Source organism: Thunnus albacares, chromosome 19 (genome assembly GCF_914725855.1).
Source record: "Thunnus albacares chromosome 19, fThuAlb1.1, whole genome shotgun sequence".
Lineage (NCBI taxonomy): Eukaryota > Metazoa > Chordata > Actinopteri > Scombriformes > Scombridae > Thunnus > Thunnus albacares.
In genome coordinates this window covers 28,200,432-28,227,189 of record NC_058124.1, presented here as the reverse complement: position 1 = coordinate 28,227,189, position 26,758 = coordinate 28,200,432, and the positions used below count along the sequence as shown (strand labels likewise).

The 26,758-nt window shown below is 36.9% G+C and overlaps 1 protein-coding gene and 3 gene segments (V, D, J or C); 3 read left to right on the top strand and 1 right to left on the bottom strand.

Annotated features, from left to right (window-relative positions):
- Window positions 1-26,758, top strand: part of LOC122970078 — a 916,362-nt gene that overhangs the window by 531,318 nt on the left and 358,286 nt on the right.
- LOC122970080 overlaps window positions 1-26,758 on the top strand; it is an 891,879-nt gene that overhangs the window by 546,906 nt on the left and 318,215 nt on the right.
- LOC122970079 overlaps window positions 1-26,758 on the top strand; it is an 808,187-nt gene that overhangs the window by 533,439 nt on the left and 247,990 nt on the right.
- Window positions 6,004-26,758, bottom strand: part of LOC122970054 — a 151,022-nt gene continuing 130,267 nt past the window's right edge. The window contains exons 4-10 of the mRNA XM_044336156.1: window positions 26,096-26,161; window positions 25,135-25,239; window positions 24,515-24,577; window positions 23,881-23,934; window positions 22,593-22,661; window positions 6,958-7,020; window positions 6,004-6,528 (exon numbers count right to left, since the gene is read on the bottom strand). Coding sequence (XP_044192091.1) covers window positions 6,437-6,528; window positions 6,958-7,020; window positions 22,593-22,661; window positions 23,881-23,934; window positions 24,515-24,577; window positions 25,135-25,239; window positions 26,096-26,161 — 512 coding nt within the window. The 3' untranslated portion in view covers window positions 6,004-6,436. The remainder of the gene's footprint in view (window positions 6,529-6,957; window positions 7,021-22,592; window positions 22,662-23,880; window positions 23,935-24,514; window positions 24,578-25,134; window positions 25,240-26,095; window positions 26,162-26,758) is intronic.

Genomic DNA, 26,758 nt, shown 5'->3' with positions numbered 1-26,758 from the left:
AATTTAAGGAAGCAATTCCGTCAGTACTGAATTCACTGCCATGTCTCAATACTACAGAGGACTCTTATGTTAACTTCAGTCCCTCCCAAATTGATAATCTTATTGATAGTGCTGCAGGCTCACTAAGACAAACACTCGACTCCATCGCCCCCTTAAAAAAGAAGACAATAAAACATAAGAGGTTAGCTCCATGGTATAACTCCCAAACCCGCAAATTAAAGCAAACATCGCGAAAATTGGAAAGGATTTGGCGTTCCACCAAAGTAGAAGAATCTCGCTTAGTCTGGCAAGATAGTCTTAAAACATATAGGAAGGCCCTCTGTAATGCCAGAGCTGCCTATTACTCAGCATTAATAGAAGAGAATAAAAACTGCCCTAGGTTCCTTTTCAGCACTTTGGCCAGGCTGACAAAGAGTCATAACTCTACTGATCCATGTATTCCTATAGCTCTCAGTAGTAACGACTTTATGAGCTTCTTTAATGATAAAATTCTAACTATTAGAGACAAAATTAACCACCTCCTGCCCTCAACAGGCACCGTTCTTTCCCCAGACACAGGAACCTTGGTAATGGCAGTAAATCCTGACATATATTTGGACTGTTTTTCTCCAGTAGACTTGTCTGAACTAACTTCAATGATCTGTTCAGCTAAACCATCAACCTGTCTCTTAGATCCCATCCCAACTAGGCTGCTTAAAGAAGCCTTACCCTTAGTGAGCACTTCTTTACTAGATATGATCAATCTGTCTTTAGTAACAGGCTATGTACCACAGTCTTTTAAAGTAGCTGTAATTAAACCTCTTCTTAAGAAGCCTACTCTTGATTCAGGTGTTTTAGCCAATTATAGACCTATATCTAACCTTCCATTTCTATCTAAGATCCTTGAGAAAGCAGTCTCTAATCAGTTATGTGACTTTCTACATAACAATAGTTTATTTGAGGATTTTCAGTCAGGATTTAGAGCGCATCATAGCACAGAGACAGCACTGGTGAAAGTCACAAATGACCTCCTAACTGCATCGGACAAAGGATCTGTCTCTATACTTGTCCTGTTAGATCTTAGTGCTGCATTCGACACAATTGACCATCAAATCCTTTTGCAGAGACTGGAACATTTAATTGGCATTAAAGGAACTGCATTAAGCTGGTTTAAGTCCTATTTATCAGACAGATTTCAGTTTGTACATGTTAATGATGAATCCTCCGTGAAGGCAAAAGTTAGACACGGAGTTCCACAAAGTTCTGTACTTGGACCAATTCTATTCACCTTATATATGCTTCCTTTAGGTAATATTATTAGGAAACACTCCATAAATTTTCATTGTTACGCAGATGACACTCAATTATATTTATCAGTGAAGCCAGATGAACCCAATCAGTTAAACAAACTCCAAACATGCCTTAACGACATAAAGACCTGGATGACCTGCAATTTTCTACTACTAAATTCAGATAAAACTGAAGTTATTGTGCTTGGCCCTAAACACCTTAGAAACACATTATCTAATGATAAAGCTACTCTGGATGGCATTACCCTGGCCTCCAGCACCACCGTAAGGAATCTGGGAGTTATCTTTGATCAGGATATGTCCTTTAACTCCCACATAAATCAAATCTCAAGGACTGCCTTTTTTCACTTACGTAATATCACAAAAATCAGGCACATCCTGTCCCTAAAAGATGCAGAAAAACTAGTTTACGCATTTGTTACTTCTAGGCTGGATTATTGCAATTCCTTATTATCAGGCTGCTCTAACAAGTCTCTAAAGACTCTCCAACTGGTCCAGAATGCAGCTGCACGTGTTCTGACTAAAACTAGAAAAAGAGATCACATTTCTCCCATTTTAGCTTCGCTACATTGGCTTCCTGTAAAATTTAGAATAGAATTTAAAATCCTTCTCCTAACTTACAAAGCCCTTAATGGTCAGGCACCATCATATCTTGAAGAGCTCATAATACCGTATTATCCCACTAGAACATTGCGCTCCCAGTATGCAGGCTTACTAGTGGTCCCTACAGTCTCTAAAAGTAGAATGGGAGGCAGAGCCTTCAGCTATCAGGCTCCTCTTCTATGGAACCATCTACCGGATTCAGTCCGGGGTGCAGACACCCTCTCTATGTTTAAGAGTAGGCTTAAAACTTTCCTTTTTGATAAAGCTTATAGTTAGGGCCGACCAGGCTCGCCTTGGATCAGCCCTTAGTTATGCTGCTATAGGCCTAGACTGCTGGGGGACTTCCCATGATGCACTGAGCTCCTCTCTCCTCCTCCTCCTCCTCTCCATCTCTATGCATTCATGTAACATCAATGCATGTCACTAACTTTGCTTCTTCCCCGGAGTTTTTTTTGTGCTTTCTCATCTCACAGGAAAAGCTGAGTCCTGGGCCGAACCTTTGCGGTCCTTCACAGTCCTGATGGCATCCTTCCCTGGCTGTTGCTGCTCGTGCTTGTTGTTGTTGTTGTTGTGATTTTTTTCTTCTGTCCCCCCTCCCCCTTTCCCTCTCTCTTTCTCTCTCTCAACCCAACCGGTCAAAGCAGATGGCCGCCCACCAAGAGCCGGGGTCTGCTTGAGGTTTCTACCCGTTAAAGGGGAGTTTTTCCTTACCGCTGTCGCCAAGTGCTTGCTCATGGGGGAATTGTTGGGTCTCTGTATATTAAAGAGTACGGTCTTGACCTGCTCTATGTGAAAAGTGCCTTGAGATGACTTCTGTTGTGATATGGCGCTATATAAATAAAAATTGATTGATTGATTGATTGAAGATTTGACCAGTTTCAAAGATACAAAAGTTTTACATGACTTTGTCTCTCTGTCTTTTAATGTAAACCAGAAATCACTCAACAGGCTCCAACTAGTAGTAGCTGCCAGACTTTTAACTAATACCAGCATCACTACACTTATTACTTATTTGTTTTTGGTTGTGGTTCCCAAAACTAGATTTCATACTAGAGGGGATCAATGAACCAAATCATTATCTTTGATTTGTATCTTCTGTCTGGCTCCCTGGTTTCTGTATATAATAATAAGCTTTATTATTATGTTATACAAATATAAATTAAAACAGGTGACAAGAAGAATTGCACATATTAAAAGATAAATTTAAAAACTCCTTACCTGCAGTGACGTTACAGCCCAGAACTAAGGCAAACAGGCAGATGTAGATGTTGACCCTCATCCTGACACAGATTGAAATGATTCAATATGCAGAATAATGTTTGACACATTGCTGTGTGGGCTGAAAACAGGAAAGTTATAGTTCTGAAAAAAGAAAACCTCCTTCTCAACACCTCTCAGTGTCTTTTTATGGTGAAAGAATGCTAATGTTCCCTTTTATAGTTTTTTTTTTTTTTACAGTTGGTTACCTGCATGTTCAGTACTGAGTAAACTATAATACACATTCACACAGAAAGCATTCAGTGACTACAACCTTCAAATGTCCTCAATACTTTTCTTATTCAAACACAAACAAGCAACAAAACTCTGTGGATCTGCAGCATTTTACGTGTTTACATCCTCACTTCCAAACTCTTCAGTTTATGTTCAAACACTAACGTGTATTCATACGGACAGCAATCAGCCAAATCATAACCACAATGAAATACATCTATATTCAGCCGAAAACTGTTTCCACTGTAATTCCACTGAATGACACATCATGCTCTCTGTGACATCACACTTCTCTCTGCCCAGTGCTGCACTACAGATCACTAATGCAAGTCATTTCTACATCCTTCTCTATTTCCATGTATGTGTGTTGAAATTCCTGTTCTGTGTTTGTGTGAAAGATGAACTCTGGAAAGTCTGGCTGTGTAGACTCTTTTTTTGGGTGAAGTACAATGAAAGCATTTTAAGTAATACTGCAGCCAAATAAGCCCTTAAATAACTCAGACACACACACAGTTCAAACCTGCACTCATAGACGTTAACCCCATTGGCACACTGTACTTCCTCAGCAAACACTTGTCACACATTGTGTGACTGTTGTCTGATAAGCAGTTCCAGCGATGTCGAAATATTCTGTTTCCGTCACCAACGATTCTTTTCAGCTATCATGCTCAGGTTTATGTACATTCTGCAGCTTTATACATCCTGTATGTTTAGATTAATAACTTAACATGTTACTTTATAAAATGGTCCAACTTAAGTTCTGGTCTGACCCGGACGTTTGTCATAAATTTTACAATGTGTCACTTTCAAGATAATCTTGATAATAAATTACATAAAACCAAACACACAGCACACACATGTATCTTAGTATCTTAGTTAATACAGTTTCTTACTATTGCTAAAACACAGTTTCTGAAACTAGGGCCCTGTTTGTCGAAACTCTAAACACAAAAACCAAAAACTTACACATAAAATACAAAATATCTTACATCTCATGCAAAAGCAAACACGTCATTCAAAACTATGGAGGATAAAGTCCCTGCATGTTTCGAATGCAGACAGCACAAGCCTCAAACAACAGACCAGCTCTTTCTTCAACACCCAAGGAATGCTGGCCCATAAAGTAAGGAACCCCCCATCTCCTGCATGGTCACCAAACCCGACCACTGACCCAAACCATCTTTGATCCTTCAAGCTACAAGAGCCAGCAAGATAGGAAGACCAATTCGCACCCCAGTGTGAATTGTTAGTACCATTTGGATAAACAACCCCCACCATTGGTTATCATAACTCACCTCTAAGAGCCAGTCACACACAGAGACGAGCTGGCACCAACTTTAATCCCACTGTGGACTTTGATTTTCAGGACTTGAGTGACCAACCCAAGAACTGATCACTGGGCAAACCTGCATAAGGCACAAGACATGCTGCACTATATGCCATGCCCCATTCACACACACCCTCAAAGGGCATGGACCCCTGCCGTTTGCAGTCAGACCAAAGACCAGAGGACTGTAAAACCTATGGATTAGTTTTAGATTTTGTCTAAGGACAATTATTGTTGTATGTTGATGTGCGTATATCATATGTGTGTTGTTATGCACTTTGGTTAGACTTTTATTCCACTGCCTTTTAGCCAAGACATGTACCCCTAACATAATCCCATCATCCATGATAACCCTATCATGTTTAGTACCATTCTGCTTGTTTCACTGTCAGAACGCTAAAGCTACTATCCAAATTGCAAAATTAGGATTCATGCAATTGTTAAATTGTAAATACGTTGATTAATGGAGTAACTGTGTTCAGGAACTATACCCGCCTGTCTGTGGACAGGGGGGGGACTGACTTTGCTCCCCCAGAACTCTGCAACCCTGGGATTGGCCAGGAGGCACCTTCTGGGCGGGCAGACTGAAACTTTAACAGTGTCTTATCTGAGACTCTTGGCTGTTTTTGCTGTTTTTGGGCTGTCTGCTGTTTGCTGTTTTGCTGTTTTAAGCTGATGTTTTTAAGCTGTTTTTAGGCGGCTCTTTAAGGCTGCTTGATGCTGCTTGCTGGTTCTTCTTGCTTTCTGCCATGCCGGTGGAAAGCTCTCTTCCAATGGAACCTTTTCAAGTCCGGACCGGCCTACTCACTCATTATTACCAGATCCAGCTCCTCACCCCAGCACATTGGACTCCATTCTCTGCTAGAAGTCATCGCAGGGAGCAAGCAAGTATTCGTACAAAACCCTCATCAACTTGCTTAAAAGACTAACCTTAAAAGACCTATACCCTTGCAAAATCATGATTAAGATTAATAACAACTATAATTCTAATTGACCTGTCTTGTGTGTCCCTATTATTACACATACTCTAATATGAGTTATGCCACTGGATGAATAATTTCATGTTGGAGTTGTGCACAATAATAATTCACAATTCCCCCCATAACATCAAAGATATTTGAGTGCACAAATTCCTACAACTATATAGACTCTTCTAAAAAATAAACTTTATACTCAAACACCAATTGAATTCTTTTTACATGTAACTGCTCACTGATGTGCTGAGTATAAAGCACTCTTATTTGGAGTCTTTTACATCTGTAGCATGCTGTAAATATATGAACACAAATGCAATGGGGAAACAAACACATCTTTTTATTATCATTACTCATAACAGTATCAGACACAATTGCTTTAACTGAAGATAACATGAACACAGTCACTGTATTGTACCATAAACAAAATACAGTCTATTGCAAGTACTGTCCATCCCGTCTTTGAACAGTTCAACTCAAACAAAGCAACAGAGCACATGAAAGCATTTTGTTTCCTGGTCCTGTTTTAACTTTCTTTTTTTTTTTTTTTTTTTTACAACAAAATGTTTATTAAAAATGTATTAAAAGGATTGCAGGAATATAATAAAATAGAATATAATACTGGTACCAAAGTCGCATTGAAACAGTCTTAATCTTCACCTCCAAAACTTAGGAATAAGCATTTTTCTTTCCATATTTTGCAACAAACAACGCTTTCAGAAGTACGTTTTTGCCTGACAGAAGCTAAATGTTTATGTAAAACTATGCAGGTATTGGTCATTGTTCTCAAGCACTTTGGGTTTCTCCAGTAAGGAATACGTCGGGTCATTCAGCTGTGGTGTACCTGTGTATTGAGATGAAGAATTACAAACAACAGAATTCATGGGAGGAAAAATTACTACCATCTGCTTCCTATCAGATACATTTGTCCAATTACTGTAAAGATAAAAATCAGAAAAAAGAAAAACTGAGAAGGCAAAACCAAAAATAAGAAACTCAAACCAAAATACAGTCAGTACAGGCCTGCTGAGGCTGTTATTTTGGATGCAAATTGCATTTCTCACATTCTAGCTCTATGTCAGATGTTGGAGACATAATAATTTTGGGTTACTGTTATTCTTTCTTTGTGTTTTTATTAACAGACAGAATTTATTCCAATATGATATGCCTTTTTACACTTATGTTTCATGGTGCTTTAATTGTTAAAAACTTCCAATATATACAAGGTAACACATTAATACCATCTAAGCCAAATGAAGAGCCAATGATTTACCTGTTTTACCATCAGGCAAAGGGTTGGTGATCATGGAATACGGCGACTCAGTTAGAGATGTGTCTGTAAGAAGAAACAAAAGATAATTAATATATGAAACGTGTAACCAGAAATATATCTCTAGAATCTTTGATTGAACTGTAAAACTGTAAATGTTGATGACAGTTCAGGCTTTACCGGTCTTGTTTCCTGTTGGTGGAGGATCAGGGATGGTGCAACATGTGGGTTCATTTTGGTTTGATCCACCTATTAAAACATTTACCAACAAACATTTATTATAAAGAACTAACTGACCTTTTACGCCACAGGTATTAATACTTTATTCCAACTTTTGAGCGGGCTGTCAACATCAGTGACCAATAAGTTTATGACCCAATGAAAAGGCATTTTCAAGTAAAGGCCTTTGCACTTCATGTCCAAATTTTTTCAATGTGCTTTTGAACACATCCTCTGAAAAGGGTGTGATGAAAGCAGAACCTTTGTGCACTCAGTATGCTGCATTTTTTAACAAAATTATGAGTCTGCAGCTATGCTAGCAGCTCTGTGAAGCTGTACTTTGAGCTAACGTCAACATGCTAACATGCTCATAATGATCAGGTTGACATGCTGATTTGGTGTGTTGCTGAAATTAGCTAATCAGCACAATGTGCAGCTGAGGTTGATGGGAATTTTGGGAGTTTTTCAAGAATGTGGTCATCAAGTCTTGGACAAATTGAAGTTTTGTACTCATGATGTTGCTAGACATGAAGTCTGGCAAACCATCCAATAGATGTTCCAGTCAAAAATTATAACCTGATGGTGGCGCTAGACAAAAAGTGAGAAGATCATCAAACTCAGGCTTCAACCTCTGGAAAACATGAATGTCTGTTCCAACTTTGATGGCGATCCATCCAGAAGTTTATGAGATATTTCAGTCTGAATCAAAGTCACAGACCAACATGGCCATCCCCTGAAGCCACACTGCAAAAAATTCCTGACTCAACAAACACATCCAGACAGCAGGAGATCCGGCTGTTAGCTACTGAGAAAAATAATGAAGGTCGACGAAAACAAATTGCACTCATCAAAGGAAAAAAATATCTAAGTGTTATGTCATAATTATGACTTCCGTAACACGACTAAGCATCTCATACAAGATCAGTACGTCATAATTACAAGAAAACCGTCTTTGAACTGTTCGCTGCATTTTCATTCAGCTTACCAACAAAACATAGCCGATAGCATTTTGGCTAAAACTCTGTATGCTGCTTCTTAACTGATTCAACCACCACAATAACCTGCAACAGTTCCTGTAGCTACACAGATTAGATAAGCCACATCTCTCACTTATGAGAGCAGTATTTTGTTATTACAAGAGAAAGATCTCACAATTACAAGATGTTGAGTCACAGTTATGAGATACTAAAATCCACCATTGATGAATGCAGGACAATTCAATCACTGTCCAAAGATACACACAAAAAACATCAAAATTTTGCTGTCAAAGGTGGTGGGAAAATATTTGATCATTCACCTGGGAAAGTCACCAGGCAGTATTCAGCTGATGGTCCGCCAGAGCTTTCCACACCTGCCAGAAAAGAAATGAAAAGAAGATCACTAAATTTGATGTTTAAGGTACAGTAGTATCTTCTTGCTTGTTTTGTGAAACAGAAAAATAGACATGCGTTTTTGTGCATAAAGATATAAAATAATGGAAAATAATGTTCAAATAGATGATAAAACATCTCAAGTTTGGTTTAAGTGACATAAAACAACCTCAGAGATATGACTACTTGTTATGGCTCCTATCTTTATTTGGATTACAGTAAGAAACTGAGTTGCACCTCAGGAAACAGGTAAGAAATATGTTTATTGTGCAGCAAATGAATTATTTTTTTAAGTCAGATGGTGAGGAGAGTCTTTGAGAAGCTTTTAAGAAGCTGTGGAAGTTTATAATGATATATACTGTATGAACTGTGTCTTATAATGCTACAAGTTCCCCTCTGAAGACTACAAGCAGTTACAGTTGAATGACTTCAGTGTCACTATAGTGACAGTGCATGAATGCAGGCACAGTAAGCACAGCGTAGGATTTAATTTTAGATCAGTCTCAATCATAATAGAAAGAGGAAGTTGTCATTTTAAAAAGAAACACTTCTCATTACTCACGCTTTGTAGGGTTCAACCCTTCATCTCGTATCTCGTCGTAGATATGGTGTCTTTCTTTAGTCTCTGCAGAAAGGAAAACAAATTAGTGAATAACTTAATTATTACTGAATAATCACTGATTACCTGCTTTAAACTCTGATCACAAACAGGCTGACTTTCCATCTAGATGTGAAAACAGCCCATAAAATGATGTCACGTTGCACTGTGGTGCAGCATGACATCATTGTTAGGTGGGATTGCATATACAGAAAATCTGTTCTAAGATTAAATCAAAAGTCTGAAATTAAAGTCAAAATTCTGACATGAAAGCTGATTATTTAATTTATAAAATTCTGAAAAAAGGTATAAGAGACATCAAATAAAAAATACATTTAAAATTTAAAAAGTAAATAAACTGTACTATGGGGGAGGTATAAGTAAATGTTAAGTAATTATAATTTTGCATGTTGCGATAAAAACTAAAATAAAGTATAATTCATGTTAATGTGTTGCAATCATATATCCTGTAAGAATGTCTTTTCTTTTTTGTTAAATACCATGAACATTTAATTTACGAGCACATCTTTCTTGTATTCATCAAAATTTAGTGTGATTGTAAATTTCCAGGTCAGACTTCATTTACCTCGTCTTTTACACCTCCAAGCACAGTAGACGGTGATGATGATGAGGATGAGGAGGAAGGAAACAACTATCCCCACCACCAAACCTAGTGGAAAACAAAGTAAAAGTTCAAAACAAACATCCCGACATGATACGTGAGAAAAATGAACAAAATTTTTACCCCGGAACCAGGAACGCCAAAAATATCTCCTCTAATTTTGCAACTCTATGAGAAACAGCCAACTATGTAAACAGGAAGTGACTGTAGCATCACGAGCTGTAACATAACTTCCAACAATAACAGTTTTAGGAGCCAAAAGATAAAATAAACTTAAATGTGAATCATTTTTCAATGTAGGTGTGACACAACAAAATCCACCTGAATGTTGAGCATGTTGTGTGCTCGACTTCCAACATTGAAACTGTAGTTTCACTTGAACACAGTGTTAAAACTTTCCCAGGCTCTTATATCTCTGCATCCAGTCTTTAAATGCAGTCTCATAACTGCATTTAAAGCTTTTAATCAATTTAACATTTTAGCGTTTCCATTTGGGTATGCCAAATGGGCAAAAATTCCAAAAAAAGGGTGGATGTTAAGAGGCTGTTTCATTTTACTCATTTTCATTTCAGGTTTCTTGATGTGACTTATTTATTGCAGTCATACCTTTGTTTTCATCAGATGTTGATATTGTAGAAGTTGTTGTAGGTGATGTTGATCCTGTATTATCATCAGTGCAGAACAGAGAAAATATATATTACAGAGAAGAAAATGTATTTTACTACAGCTAACTGTTTACAGAAGGTCACAAAATAATTCACAGTTTTTGAAAAAGTAACAACACTACTTTAATATTTGTGATGAGTCAGAAACGGTTCAAGTTCTCACAACAAAATCCACCTGAATGTTGAGCATGTTGTGTGCTCGACTTCCTACATTGAAACTATAGTTTCACTTGAACACAGTGTTAAAACTTTCCCAGGCTCTTATATCTGTATCTGTTTGTTTAATTACTGCATTTAAAGTGTTTTCTGCTGTTTTGTTCGTTTAGATCGATCACCTTTTAATCAGTTTAATTCAACATTTAGATCTGTTTTATCTTACTCTCTCCCTCCTCCGTTTTCTTAGTTTTTGCTGGTGCAGTTGTTGTTATTGTTGCTGTAGTTATAGTTGAGGTTGATGGTGGTGTGCTGTTTACTTGTGTGTGAGATGGAGGAAATAGATACAACAGAGCAGCAAAATGCATTTTACCACAGAAAGTTATGAAATCATTCATCAGTATTGAAACAGGAAATAGGCGATGGCCAGTTTTGTGGTGAGTTATCAAGCAGAGCAAATGTTCTCATGACTTAAAGCACTTGAATGTTGAGGATATTGTTTCTGTTTAATTTGAAGCAGCATTAAAGTTTCTCTCTTATTTGAACTGATCATATTTGTTATTGTTCAGCCTTGTGTGTCGTTATATTTCTGCATATAACTCTCTGTAACACCAGGCTAGCTGTTTCCATCTGTTTCCAGTCTTTATGCTAAGCTAAGCTAACCGGCTGCTGGCTGTAGCTTCATGTTTAATGGACAGATATGAATGTGGTATCGATCTAAGTGGTGGTACCAGTTTTTCCTTTCATTTGTCACCCGTCTGTATTTTACATATACAGAATATACGTTGCCTGTAAAAGTTTTCACCCCTCTTAGAAATTTTTCATGTTTTTTGACACCCATCAATAGAAAATACTCTTATGTGTCAAAGTAGAAACAGATCTCTACAAAGTGATCTAAATTAATTACAAATATAAATACATCATCTGTTTTATTTGTAAAATATAGATCTGGAAAGACACTTGTAACTATCACATTCAAATAAATGTAGTGGAGTAAAAAGTACAATATTCTCCTCTGAGATCTAGCGGACAGGAAGTAGAAAGTAACATCAAATGGTTCCAAAAACTGTATTTAAGTAAATGTACTTAGTTACATTCCACCACTGGTTGATCTTCTCTTCTAACTCTCAGTAAGAAAGTTAAACATGTTAATAAATTTACCAAAATGTCAGATTATTCCTTTAAATAACTTCTTCTCTGTGCTTTACCTGCCTTCATATTTTTGTGTGTGTCTTTGAGTTCTTGTGTCTCACCTCTCTCAGACTGATCACCTTTGGTCACGTTTAGATTTGCAGCTGAGCAACAAACATTAAGTTAGTAAAAACCAAGATTCATGTTTTATAACATGCCATCATAAACATATGTATTCATGATAAAGTCAGTGACACATGGAAGAGTTTTGTTCCAAAACAAGATTTTCTTTGATAAACTAACTTCTGTTTCTACACAAAGTGGAGAATTGTTACAGTCAGTAAAAGTTCTCTGACTGTATTGATACCTAACTTAAAGCTGCACTAATATATTGGCTGATATCAGCTTATCAGACTGTTTGTGTCGGCCACTAATTAACAGAAACATCAGTACAGAAATATGACAGATAAATAAAGGTTTGAGGTCATTTAGAAACAGTTTCTGCACTGATGACTTTATTTTTACGCTGCAAAGTGTCCTGTGCAGAACACACTGTGATCACACTTTGAAGTGATGCTTATTGAAAATGTTATAATCTTAAACCAGCAGTCAGGTGTCCATATGAACAGTGAAAGAGGTTTTCCTCGCTGTAATCATTCCTCCTGTTCATACTGGATATTAAAAGATCCTTCAAATGTGCATTCAATGGAAGTGATGGAGGACAAAATCCACAGTGTGTCCACACAGTCATTTAAAAGTCTCTGTGAAGCTTCTATTCAGCTTCATCAGTCTGAGTTAATCATATCAAGTGGATATCTGACACATTTACAGTCTTTTTAGCATCAAATTCCCTCTTTGTGTTTCCTCGGACAGTGTTTCCCTGTTGAGCTGCAGGTGGAAGTATAGTAACAAAAAGAGGAACTTTGGCACTAAAAAGACTGTAACGTTGAAAGATATCTACTTGATTTGACTCATTTGGACGCTGAAGCTTCATATTAGCTTCAGATAAACTTTTAAATACATTTTTGCACAGAAGGAGGACTGTGGATTTTGTCCTCCATCACTTCCATTGTAAGGTCATTATGAAGGGATCTTCTAATGGTCAGTATGAACAGGAGGAATGATTACAGCAAGAAAAACAGTTACAATAACAATAAAAGTTAACAGTTTACAAGAACTAAACATCCATTTTCAGAATGTCAACATTTCTAACATTGCAAAGAAGTGAAAAGTTGTTTTCCATCAGAGTCAGAATCACATTTAACTGTCGAGTGCAAACTGCTAATCATGAAAAACATGAAGACCTTAAAGCATTACTGCACTTCACTTTTAACTTCTGACTTTACACCATTCACACCATCAGCTAATGTGTGTGTGTATGTGTGTGTGGTGGGGTGGCAGCGGTCACAATGCACTGCATCCTGACATGTGGTTTTGTGTGTGTGCACATTTGTGCACCACCGTCTCTTGTCACTGTGTGAGTCTGTAGATATTTCAGATCATATATGTAGATTTTAAACACTTGTTTACAGTATCTCTTTTCACCTTCATATTACTGTAATATATAATATAAGTAAAAAGAGAATGAATAATATGTTTATCATATGTTTAATTATTTGATTGTAGTGTATGTTATATATAATATAATATGTATATATACAGTACATATATAATATAATATTTTTATTTTTGATTTCCTTTTCATCTTTATTACTATTTCTATCTTTAATCTTAGCAGATATAAGTTAATCTAGGAGGGCCTAAACTGCATTTCACTGCACATTGTATTGTTTGTTTTGTGTACGTGACCAATAAACAACTTTGAACTTGATTTATTCAAATACATGAATATGACAATGAACCTGAACGTGTTTCAACAAATCACTAAAATCTCTATAAAATACTTTATACATCAGCTAAATTCACTGTATGGAGAAACTGACCTTTACCTTCAGACTACGATATGAACAATATGTAAAATACTGGAAACAATGGACAACATACTTTATATGTGCCTGTAAGATGTATCATGCTGCACTCTTTTAGCCTGAAAACACCAGTAAAAATAAAGAGTTGCACCACATTCATCACTCACTCTATGACATGAACAAACATGAACATTATTATTGAAGCTGATGAAAAAGAGTAAAGTTCTTACCTGCTGTCACATTACAGCCCAGAACTAAAGCTAACAGGCAGATGCAGATGTTCATCCTCATCCTCCAACAGACTGAAGCACAATGAACAGAGACAGTTTCTATCTGAGAGAAGAACAGGAACTCAGTGTATACGTGTGTTCCTCTGACTTCAAAAGCTGCACCCTCACTTCCTCAACTTCTTTCTTTTTTTTGGTTAATGAACAAAGATGTTTCCTCTAGTGTGAACACAGAGTGTGATCACAGTTTTACTCGCTGATAGTTTTTAGTTTTTTAGTTTTAATGTGTCTCTCTCTATGCGTGTGTGTGTGTGTGTGTGTTTGGTATTGTTGTTTTGTATGTATGTAATTTGTTTCAGGTCTTTTGCTAAAGAGATTTTGGTCTCAATGTGATTTCCTGAACAGATAAACATGAACAGACTAAGAAATTAAATACACAGATCTTTTAATTTTTTTTTTTCTATTTTAGAAAAGTGATGATTTGATTTGTACATAAAGACATTCACATATTATAAAAACACACTTTTACCCACATACAGTACGTTCCAGCACTGTCCTTCAGAAATTACCTTCATGTACGACTAAATTACAACAGCAAATATGTTTTGCTAGAAACATAATGCTGCTGAATTATGTTTTCTGTCAACATAATGAGAAAATGTTGTTAATTAACATATTTGGCAACTTGCGAAGATGTTGATACTGAACATATTAGTGAAATGTTCGGAGTTAGAAACAGTGACTGATGTTTAAAAAGAGATCACATTTTTAAAAAGAAATTCAACAACCAAAAGAAAAAAAAAACAATGAGAGCTGCCAAACAAATAAAAAACCAAACCACCACATTTTGGGTAATCACAGTCTGAGACTATATTTCGGATTTGATCGTTTCAACTGAACTTCTCAGCCAGATATCAAACCACACAGAGAGACCACTCAAGCACAAACGCTGTTCAGCAGCAGCCATATATGATGATTTAGAGGAAGCGTGACGTTTTTCCTGCATGACAAACCTCTTGGTGAGGGGACATTTTTTCTGTTCCCCAGAACTTTAGTGAGGCTGCAGTGTCACGAACGTTATCTGCAGCCTCATCTGATCTGGTGTCATCACAGAGCAGCAGTAATACTGATGCAGGCAGTCGGGTCACTAATGCTTAATACAGACACACTGATGGTGTTTTCACAATATCACAAGAAAACCGCTTTTGTGTTCGTCTCCATCATTGTGTTTGTGGTTTGTTGCGACGGCTCTGCGCAGGTGCACCAAAAGATCAAATGTGTTGAACTTTGACCCGAGTTGTAATGTTGGATCTGTGAGGAGCACAGCTGGTTATTAGCAATAATTCAATAATTGATAATTATCAGAGATAATTATCAATTAGCAACCGTGGGGGGGAAGAGGGAGTTGCTTTGTCTAACCAAGACACTGCAGTCACTTCCGCAATTTAGTTTTCACATGATGTGACTTCCTCCCAATAGTCATGTATGCCATCTAAACTCTCGTGCCACCATCTTGCCACTCACACACACAAACACACACATACGCACGCTCCCACCTTCGTGTTTTCACTATACATACCTGTTAATGTATGTTTGCTTAGGTAGAATTAGATTAGATTTCATTTAGGATGGTAATTTATTCATCAAAGCATCGGCTAAATTTGTTAACTCTGCTCTTGCTTAATAAACACTGTTATATCTTTAAAGAGAAGTCTTTTGTCATTATTATGTTTGTACATTGTGAAAAGTGGCTGATTGAGAGAGTCAGAGCTCAAACTCAAACCTTCTTCGTTCATCCGTGAATGCTGATATCCCTCAGATATTAGTATTCTAGATGAACTCTTTTATGAGACCACCTTATTGTCTGGTTATTAGTCCCGGTTTCCTGGTGGTACCCTGTTATTATTAATTCATATTCAGAATTTTATTAATTGTAATAATTAATAATTATCTCTGATAATTATTAACTATTACTAATAACCAGCTGTGCTCCTCACAGATCCAACAGTTGATGCCCCGTGTGAGGCTCCCAATATATCAGTATTTATATATGTGTATATATATGTGTATATATATATGTATTGTACACAGTGTTCACTAGCGGTTGTGTTAGCAGAGAGTTGTTAGCATTCCGCATGATAGTTGTTTAATCCTCTACTACATTACCCGGCTATTACTCACCAGCGGTGCTAAAGCCACCTCATTAGCATTCTACTGGGATAGGTTGTAGGGAAGAGTAGGTAAGTTAGACTAAATCATTAGATCTGCTACTACCACTGTTATGCAACCTTCACAAACACATCTGACATATGGTCTTGGCAGTGCACCTCAAATCCAGTTATGACTAGGATTCACACATCACTTACAGGTACATTCAAAAACACACAGGCCGGACTGGACTCCCTCCTTCCCTTCCCACACCAGTCTGCACCGTTCCACTGGCTAACTCCAATCTCTTTCGGGAGTGAGCCTATTAACCTAACCACCTTTCTGTCTTTTTCCCTTTTCTTTTCTTTTTATGATTTTGAGTTGTGTTATTGATGATAAACAAAGAGCAGCAACAGTATTTGTGTTGGTTAATACCTTGTGTACCTAGATGTAGTTAGAACACTGCCGAAACGTTGCCTCAGTAACTGCCCAGACAAGCCTCTGTGAACTCTGAACTCTGTGAACTGTATGGACTGTTTCAACTCTTTTTTATTTCAGGAATATACAGATTGTTCCCACCTTCCGAGTATCTCATAAATACATGGACTGTGTAACCCTCCAGTTACTTCCAACCTACAGGAACTGTTTTGCCCTTGGACTGTGGCCAGCAACCCACTCTTCAGACCAAAGGGGGGGAATGTTGGGCCTCATACTCCTTGTGCATGAGACAAAGGCAGGCCTGCATGCAGTCACAAAGCCTGATAACAAAGAAGGGTGCCCAGTGAAACAGAGGGAGTCCAAGTCAGACTCCATCTCCCAGCACGCTCTCCTCAGTTCGCACCTTGGTGTGAACTCTGCGGGAAGTCCCAAACTCTTGTCTCCCATTGGCAGAGACACACCGACACCACCAGGAGTCATGGCAACACAGCCGTGATGTCACCGTAGCTTCACACCTGCCCAAACAAATCGCACCAATGGGGAAAACAAACCAGAGTTTGATTTAACTGGACTAAAAAGTGCAGGTGTGAAAACACCCTTTAAGTGTCACATGTCACATGACAGTGGAAAAACAAAGGTCTTGCATTGCGGGTTCCACATTGATCGGTGCAGTGTTTACCATTCCAGTACTTGGTTGCACAAAGCATATTGGAGAGAAAAATGTTGTTTTTTTTAGCAAACTTTTGATGTATTAGCTAAATATTAGTAGATATGGTTAATGGTGAAAGCCACTATTTTCTACCATCGCTACTGAATCTCTACATCCCTCTCAAAGTGGGTTTCCATCCACCTTTTTTTATGCGCTTTTTCAATTTGTGTATAAAAAAAAAGTGTGATTGGAAACGCTGGAAATTCGAAAAAAGTTGGAATATTGCATAAAAAGTTTTTGTGCTTGGATGAAGTGGTAAAGTTGACGTATCCATAAAAGTAAAATGCAACAAAGTTGAATAGAAACAGATTTAGTGAATTAAATGTCCCTGAAGCTTCTGCCCTGCTGGAGAAATGAAACACGGTGGCAGACATTTTTCACGGTCACGTTTTCCATCACTTCAGCTTTGACTGTCGCTCTATTAATGACGTCATTACTGCGTCAGCTTCTTCTTTTTGAGTTTTCCTGCACTCGATGAGAGAATCAGCGCCACCAGCCGTTAACTTTGATGCACTCAACCATTAATATTCGCAAAACAGTAGTGGATGGAAACGCACATTCATCTGCATTTTCGTTTATCAGTTTCCTGAAATTTTAGTTAGAATACATTTGAATGGAAACCTGACTTCAGACTGCTCACCTTTGATCGTGTGCATCGTGTTTGTGGGTCTTTACGTAAATCACATTTATAAACCATTTGTTGCTTACCCATCTATCATCTTTGTGACCCCTAAAATAAAGTCTTAAGCATCACGTATTTGGAAAAACTACAAATACAAATTAAATTACAATATCGGATACCATATCAGTTATCGGTTATTATCAGTTGGGAAAAGGTGTAAACATATTAATATTCTATATATCACACAATATTACCTTAAAGCTCATAAGGAAAGGATAAGGCTGCGATTTTCTATATTTTTCTCCAAGTCAACAAATCTCCAAACCAACAATGAACTGATCTACTAACAAGTATTGTGTGTGTATCAAAGCCTGATATATCTTATTCCTCTGTGCCGTAGACCTCCACTGTTGTCCAAAAACTATTAAAAACACATCAGTGAGCCACACCGCTGCACTGGGTGACATGTTCCTTCATCATGAAGAGTTTGGTCACGTTAGTTTGTTTAGAAACGGCTCCAAAGACTAATAACAGTGATCACGTTTTCAGTCTCCAGAGAGTAGTTCTGTGTAAGGCAGACGCCGCTGAGCATGTGCCTGAATGAGATTCTGTTTACAGCTTCACTAGCTTGTTGTGCTACATATCACAACCTCTTGCCTACTCCTTTTCATATATATTCATAATATTACAAACTTTAATTGATAATTCAAAGACAACAAATGATAATTTTACATACCATGTCACATTTGTAAGAAAGCAATAATATTTTTGGCAAGACAGACAACATGCATGCACTTCATTCCAAGGGCGTTAAACAGTGACAGTTTGTCCTGCCCCTTGGTGTCTGATACTGACACACAGGACACTCTTTAGCATCTGTATGAGACACACCGGCTTTTAACTATCTCCAGTGTAAACCCATCTGTGCCATTATTAGATGCCATGAGACCAATGACGTCTATATAAGGTGACATTTCCTACTTAGGAGGAGGTGGGTTGGTGATGGCTAGAGAGTTAGATGGCAAAAAGTGGACTTATAGAGTGGATAGCTTTACATGAATAAATGAATGCTTTTTCATGCATAAAGTCATGATAATTAATGCATCTTTATCACAAAGTGTTTCCATGAAACTTATTTTTTGATACCTTACTTAGTTTTTATCATGAAAAATTACTCCAAGATTTGACCAGTTTTATGTTTCTCTTTGTCTTTTAACAGATGTAAACCAGATATCACTCAACAGGCTCCATTTAGTAGCAGCTGCCAGACTTTTAACTAATACCACCTTTAGCATCTCTACACTGGCCACTTATCTGTTTTCGGTTGTAGTTCCCAAAACTAGATTTCAGACTAGAGGGGATCAATGAACCAAATCATTATCTTTGTATCTGACTTTTTTGATTTGTATCTTCTGTCTGGCTCCCTGGTTTCTCTTTCTGTATTTGTTCTATATAAAACACTTTGTAACATTGGTTTAGAAAACTGCTATAAAAATAAGCTTTATTATTATATGATAAAACTGTAAATTAAAACGGGTGACAAGAAGAATTGCACATACTAATAGATTAATTTAAAAACTCCTTGCCTGCAGTAACGTTATAGCCCAGAACAAAGACTAACAGGCAGGCGTAGGTGTTGACCCTCATCCTGACACAGACTGAAATGATTCAATATGCAGAATAATGTTTGACACATTGCTTTGTGGGCTGATAACAGGAAACTTACACTTGTTCCTGAAAAAAGAAAACCTCCTTCTCAACGCCTCTCAGTGTCTTTTTATGGTGAAAGAATGCTAATGTTCCCTTATATATATATATATATATATATATATATATATATATATATATATATATATTTATATATTTATATTTATATATATATATATAAAAGGGAACATATATATATATATATATATATATATATATATATATATATATTTTTTTTTACAGTTGGTTACCTTCATGTTCAGTACTGAGTTAACTACAATACTTCAAAACTCTTTACACAGTTGACACAACAGCAACAATTATGGAACAAACTGGGACACATTTGCATTGTTTTCACACAGAAAGCATTCAGTGACTACAGCCTTCAAATGTCCTCAATACTTTTCTCATTCAAACACAAGCAAGCAACAAAACTCTGTGGATCTGTAGCACATTTTACATGTTTACATCCTCACTTCCAAACTCTTCAGTTTATCTTCAAACACTAACATGTATTCATACGGACAGCAATCTGCCAAATCATAACCACAATGAAATACATCTATATTCAAACAAAAAACAAGATGTGGTGTCAGAAATAAAGCCCACTGAAAGCTTTCCTGCTGCATTTCTATGACAAGTCTGTCTTTAAATCCCCTTTTTGTTCTCCCCACATAGAAAAAACCACAAGAACATTCACCACGGTATACCAGAAAGGAAGTGTTACAATTAGCAATGTGGTTTATTTTATATGACTTGTTGGTGAACACATCGACAAATCTGTCCATTTTGGAAATATTGCCACAATGGCAACAGTTACCACAGGGGAAGTTGCCCACAGGTTTATGAAGCCAGGAAGTGATAAACGGCTGTGGACCAGCTTGTCTTGTAAAGTGGGAGCCCTTCTAGAGACAAAGGTGGGAGGTTCAGCAAACAATTTCTGCAGTTTGTAATATATTCCATTTGCATTTGATGCTGTTGCGGATCTGAGTAGACTGTTTGCTGTAAGTCGAAACATTTAATATGATGAGTCCGGACAGTAGGTTGTTTTCTTACTTTCTGGGTCATAACTCTTCATGTTTAGAATGTGGTCTATATAAGGATGTAGAGACAGAGAGAAGAAAGGACATTATACATCAGTAAATGGTGAATTCAACAGAATATATGTTGAATAAAAATCTTCTTTTTGTGATCCAGGTGTTTAGAAGACTCTCTGAGGATTCTGGAAATGCATTCAGAATTGAGTGTTGTCAAACCCCCATCTGAAGTTTGCCTCGTATTTATTCTTCACAAAAGGCTGCGCTTGTCTCTGTGACTCGAATGAAATGCAACACATGAGAGGCACAGACTGGGGCTAGGTTTCAGTTGTCAAAAACAAATTATAAATAAAGAAATAGTAAATGTGGATATCGAAAGCATCATAACTGTAAAAAAAAAAAAACAGAGTTTCATTTTCAGTATCAGTTCCTGAATGATATGAAAAAAGGAAAAGAAGTGCTGTGAACCAGCAAAAATTGAAACAGAATAGACCTCTGGTGTACTGTACAAGTGTTTATTCATAAATCAACATGAAAAACAGTTCAACTCAAACAAAGCAACAAAGGACATGAAAGCATTTTGTTTTCTGGTACTTTTTTGAACTTTTTTTTTTTTTTTTTACAACAAAACATCTATTAAAAATAAATATTCAAAGGCTTTCATTCTAAAGGATTGCAGGAATGCAATAAAATAGAATATAGTCCCATTGAAACAGTTTTAATCTTCACCTACAAAACTGAGGAATAAGCATTTTTTCTTTCCATATTTTGCAACAAACAAATCTTTCAGAAGTATATTTTTACCTGACAGAAGCTAAATGTTTATGTAAAACTATACAGGTATTGGTCATTGTTCTCAAGCACTTTGGGTTTCTTCAGTAAGGAATATGTCGGGTCATTCAGCTGTGGTGTACCTGTGTATTGAAATGAAGAATTACAAACAGGCAACAGAATTCATGATGGGGAAAATTACTACCATCTGCTTCCTATCAGATACATCTGTCCAATTACTGTTAAGACAAAGATCAGAAAAAAGAAAAACTGAAAAAAGTAAAGAAAAGCTGTGAAGGCCAAACCAAAAATAAGAAACTCAAACCAAAATACAGTCAGCACAGGCCTGCTGAGGCTGTTATTTTGGATGCAAATCACATTTCTTTCACATTCTAGCTCTATGTCAGATTTTGGAGACATAATAATTTTGGGTTGCTGTTATTGTTTTTTTGAGTTTTTATCAAGCGGCAACCTCTGGGGCTGAAAAATGAAGCCACTGCCGAAGTGCCAAAAACTGCAGTTCCCTGAACGGCCACTTGAGGCTCCAAAAGCGATTCAATCCCCATAGACCCCCATGTTAAAATGCCCAACTTTACAGCAGAAATAAACATGTTTACAGCCTGGTGCAAACAATGGTTTTGGTCTCTGTAGCTAATTTCCCCTTTAATGACAACTGCACAGGGGGTAATTTCTTTTATAACTCACCCGTTTAAATCTTATTAAGCTGTAAAGTTATGCATAGTGAAGGACATGGCTGCTTTGAGTGACAGGTCCGCCAGCCACTAGGTGGCTTGTTTCAGCCATTTGGCCCGCCTCTTTGCCCATTTTTGATTGGCTGGGAGTTAGGCAGAGTCACGCACTGCCAAGATGGCGACGGCCGGAGCGGCTCATTTTGAGCCTCAAAACTGTTCTTCAGAAACCAACAGGTGACATCATGGTAACTACATCCATATTTTTATACAGTCTATGGTTTTTATTAACAGATAGAATTTATTCCATACAATATTACTTTTTACACTTGTGTTTCATGGTGCTTTGATTGTTAAAAACTTCCTTATATACAAGGTAACATATTAATATCATCCAACCCAAAATGAAGAACCAATGATTTACCTGTTTTATTACCATCAGGCAAAGGGTCGGTAATCATGGAATATGGCGACTCAGCTAGATATGTGTCTGTAAGAAGAAAGAAAACATAATTAATATATGAAACGTGTAAGCAGAAATATATCTCAAGAATCTTTGATTCAACTGTAAAACTGTAAATGTTGATGACAGTTCAGGCTTTACCGATCTTGTTTCCCATTGGTGGAAGATCAGGGATGGTGCAATATGTGGGTTCATTTTGGTTTGATCCACCTATTAAAACATTTACCAACAAACATTTATTATAAAGAACTAACTGACCTTTTACGCCACAGGTATTAATACTTTATTCCAACTTTTGAGCGGGCTGTCAACATCAGTGACCAATCAGTTGATGACCCAATGAAAAGGCATTTTCAAGTAAAGGCCTTTGCACTTCATGTCCAAATTTTTCCAATGTGCTTTTGAACACATTCTCTGACAAATGTGTGATGAAAGCAGAACCTTTGTGCACTAAGTATGCTGCATTTTTTAACAAAATTATGATTCTGCAGCTATGCTAGCAGCTCTGTGAAGCTGTACTTTGAGCTAACGTCAACATGCTGACCTGCTCACAAGGTTGACATGCTGATTTGGTGTGTTAGCATGCTAAAATTAGCTAATTAGCACAATGTGCAGCTGAGGTTGATGGGAATGTTGGGAGTTTTTCAAGAATGTGGTCATCAAGTCTTGGACAAATTGAAGTTTTTGCACTCATGATGTTGCTAGACAAGAAGTCTGGCAAACCATCCAATAGATGTTCCAGTCAAAAATTATAACCTGATGGTGGCACTAGACAAAAAGTGAGAAGATCATCAAACTCAGGCTTCATCCTCTGGAAAGCATGAATGTCTGTTCCAACTTTGATGGCGATCCATCCAGAAGTTTATGAGATATTTCAGTCTGAATCAAAGTGACAAACAATCGCTTGAAAGACCAACATGGCCATCCCCTGAAGCCATGCTGCAGAAAATTCCTAACTCAACAAACACATCCAGACTGCAGGAGATCCAGCTGTTAGCTACTGAGAAAATAATAAAGGTCATTGCACTTATCAAAGGAAAATATATCTAAGTGTTATGTCATAATTATGACATCCGTAACGCGACTCAGCGTCTCATACGAGATCAGTACGTCATAATTACAAGAAAACCGTCTTTGAACTGTTCGCTGCATTTTCATTCAGCTCAACAACAAAACACAGCCGTTAGCATTTTGGCTAAAACTCTGTACGCTGCCTCTTAACTGATTCAACCACCACAATAACCTGCAACAGTTCCTGTAGCTACACAGATTAGATAAGCACTTCTCTCACTTATGAGAGCAGTATTTCGTAATTACAAGAGAAAGATCTCACAATTACAAGTTGATGAGTCACAGTTATGAGATAAGTCCACCATATTTCTTCCTTGATGAATGCAGGACAGTTCTGTACAAGTGTTTGATCATTTACCTGAGAAAGTCTCCATGCAGTATTCAGCTGATGGTCCACCAGAGCTTTCCACACCTGCCAGAAAAGAAGTGAAAAGAAGATCACTAAATTTGATGTTTAAGGTACAGTAGTATCTTCTTGCTTGTTTTGTAAAACAGTAAAACAGAAATGCATTTTGTGTATGAAGATATAAAATAATGGAAAATAATGTTCAAATAGATGATAAAACATCTTAATTTTGGTTTAAGTGACATAAAACAGCCTCAGAGATATGACTACTTGTTATGGCTCCTATCTTTATTTGGATTACAGTAAGAAACTGAGTTGCACCTCAGGAAACAGGTAAGAAATATATTTATTGTGCAGCAGATGAATTATTTTTTTTAGTCAGATGGTGAGAAGAGTCTTTGAGAAGCTTTTGAGAAGCTGTGGAAGTTTATAATGATATATACTGTATGAACTGTGTCTTATAATGCTACAAGTTCCCCTCTGAAGACTACAAGCAGTTACAGTCGAATGACTTCAGTGTCACTATAGTGACAGTGCATGAATGCAGGCACAGTAAGCACAGTGTAGGATTTAATTTTAGATCAGTCTCAATCATAATAGAAAGAGGAAGTTGTCATTTTAAAAAGAAACACTTCTCATTACTCACGCTTTGTAGGGTTCAACCCTTCATCTCGTATCTCGTCATAGATGTGGTGTCTTTCTTTAGTCTCTGCAGAAAGGAAAACAAATTAGTGAATAACTTAATTATTGCTGAATTATCACTGATTATCTGCTTTAAACTCTGATGACAAACAGGCTGACTTTGATACCATTAGTTTTAATTTTTATGGAGTAATCAGTGAATTTCATATGTGTATTGAAGTGAAGGGCAACCGGCAAAAAATGTTCTGAGATTAAATCAAAAGTCTAAAATTAAAGTCAAAATTCTGACATGAAAGCTGATTATTTAATTTATAAAATTCTGAACATTTTCTAAGAGAGACATCAAATAAGAAATACATTTAAAATGTAAAAAGTAAATAAACTGTACTATGAGTGAGGTATAAGTAAATGTTAAGTAATTATCATTTTGCATGTTGTGATAAAAACACTGTATATCTGTTAAAAAAAAGGTATAATTCATGTTAATGTGCTGCAATCATATATCCTGTAAGAATACCTTTTCTTTTTTGTTAAATACCATGAACATTTAATTTATGAGCACATCTTTCTTGTCTTCATCAAAATTTAGTGTGATTGTAAATATCCAGGTCAGACTTCATTTACCTCGTCTTTTACACCTCTGAGCACAGTAGACGGTGATGATAATGAGGAGGACGAGGAGGAAGGAAAGAACTATCCCCACCACCAAAATAAGAGATGGCTTCTGATCTTTAGGAGGTAGTGAGAGACAAAGTAAAAGTTCAAAACAAACATCCCGACATGATACGTGTTATATACAGTACAGCAGCCGGCTGCACCAGCCAATCAAAAATCCATCACTAAGTTTGTGTGTGAAGTTCTTCTACTAACTACTAACTAGTTTCAGTTTTTAGTAAATCAGGTTGCACCATTAACTGTTAGAAATGTTTTATCTAGTGAACATTTAATGTGTAAATCGATAGCAAGGAAACATCTGTAGTGCCATCTAATAGCTGTGAAGTGTGAGGGGCCGCTGGTTCCACAAGTGTTTATTTTATTTAACCATCCAAGCAGTAGAAGTGCTCAGTGTAACATTGTCTGTGAGAAAAATGAACAGAATTTTTACCTCCGGAACCAGGAACGCCAAAAATATCTCCTCTAATTTTGCAACTCTATGAGAAACAGCCAACTATGTAAACAGGAAGTGACTATAGCATCATGAGCTGTAACATAACTTCCAACAATAACAGCTTTAGGAGCCAAAAGATAAAATAAACTGAACTGCGAATCCTTTTTCAATGTAGGTGTGACACAACGAAAACCACCTGAATGTTGAGCATGTTGTGTGCTCGACTTCCAACATTGAAACTATAGTTTCACTTGAACACAGTGTTAAAACTTTCCCAGGCTCTTATATCTGTATCTGTTTGTTTAATTACTGCATTTAAAGTGTTTGCAGCTTTTTGTTCTTCTTTGAGTTCTTGTCTCTGGGCTCTCAGATCAATAACAGCTTTTAATCAGTTTAACAATTCAACATTTAGAACTGTTTCATTTTACTCATTTTCTTTTCAGGTTTCTTGATGTGACTTATTTATTGCAGTCATACCTGTGTTTGCAGCTGGTGGTGATGTTGTAGAAGTTGTTGTAGGTGATATTGGGGTTTTTTTATCCTCTGTGCAGAACAGAGAAAATATATATTACAGGGCAGAAAATGTATTTTACTACAGCTAACTGTTTACAGAATGTCACAAATTGATTCAGTTTTTAAAAAAGTACCAACACTACTTTAATATTTGTGCTGAGTCAGCAACAGTTCAAGTTCTCACAACAAAATCCACCTGAATGTTGAGCATGTTGTGTGCTCGACTTCCTACATTGAAACTGTAGTTTCACTTGAACACAGTGTTAAAACTTTCCCAGGCTCTTATATCTGTATCTGATTGTTTAATTACTGCATTTAAAGTGTTTTCTGCTTTTTGTTCTTCTTTGAGTTCTTGTCTCTGGGCTCTCAGATTGATAAAAGCTTTTAATCAGTTTAACAATTCGACATTTAGATCTGTTTCATTTTACTCATTTTCTTTTCAGGTTTCTTGATGTGACTTATTTATTGCAGTCATACCTGTTTTTGCTGGTTGTGATGTTGTAGAAGTTGTTGTAGGTGATGTTGGTTCTTCATTATCATCTGTGCAGAATAGAGAAAATATATATTACAGGGCAGAAAATGTATTTTACTACAGCTAACTGTTTACAGAATGTCACAAAATAATTC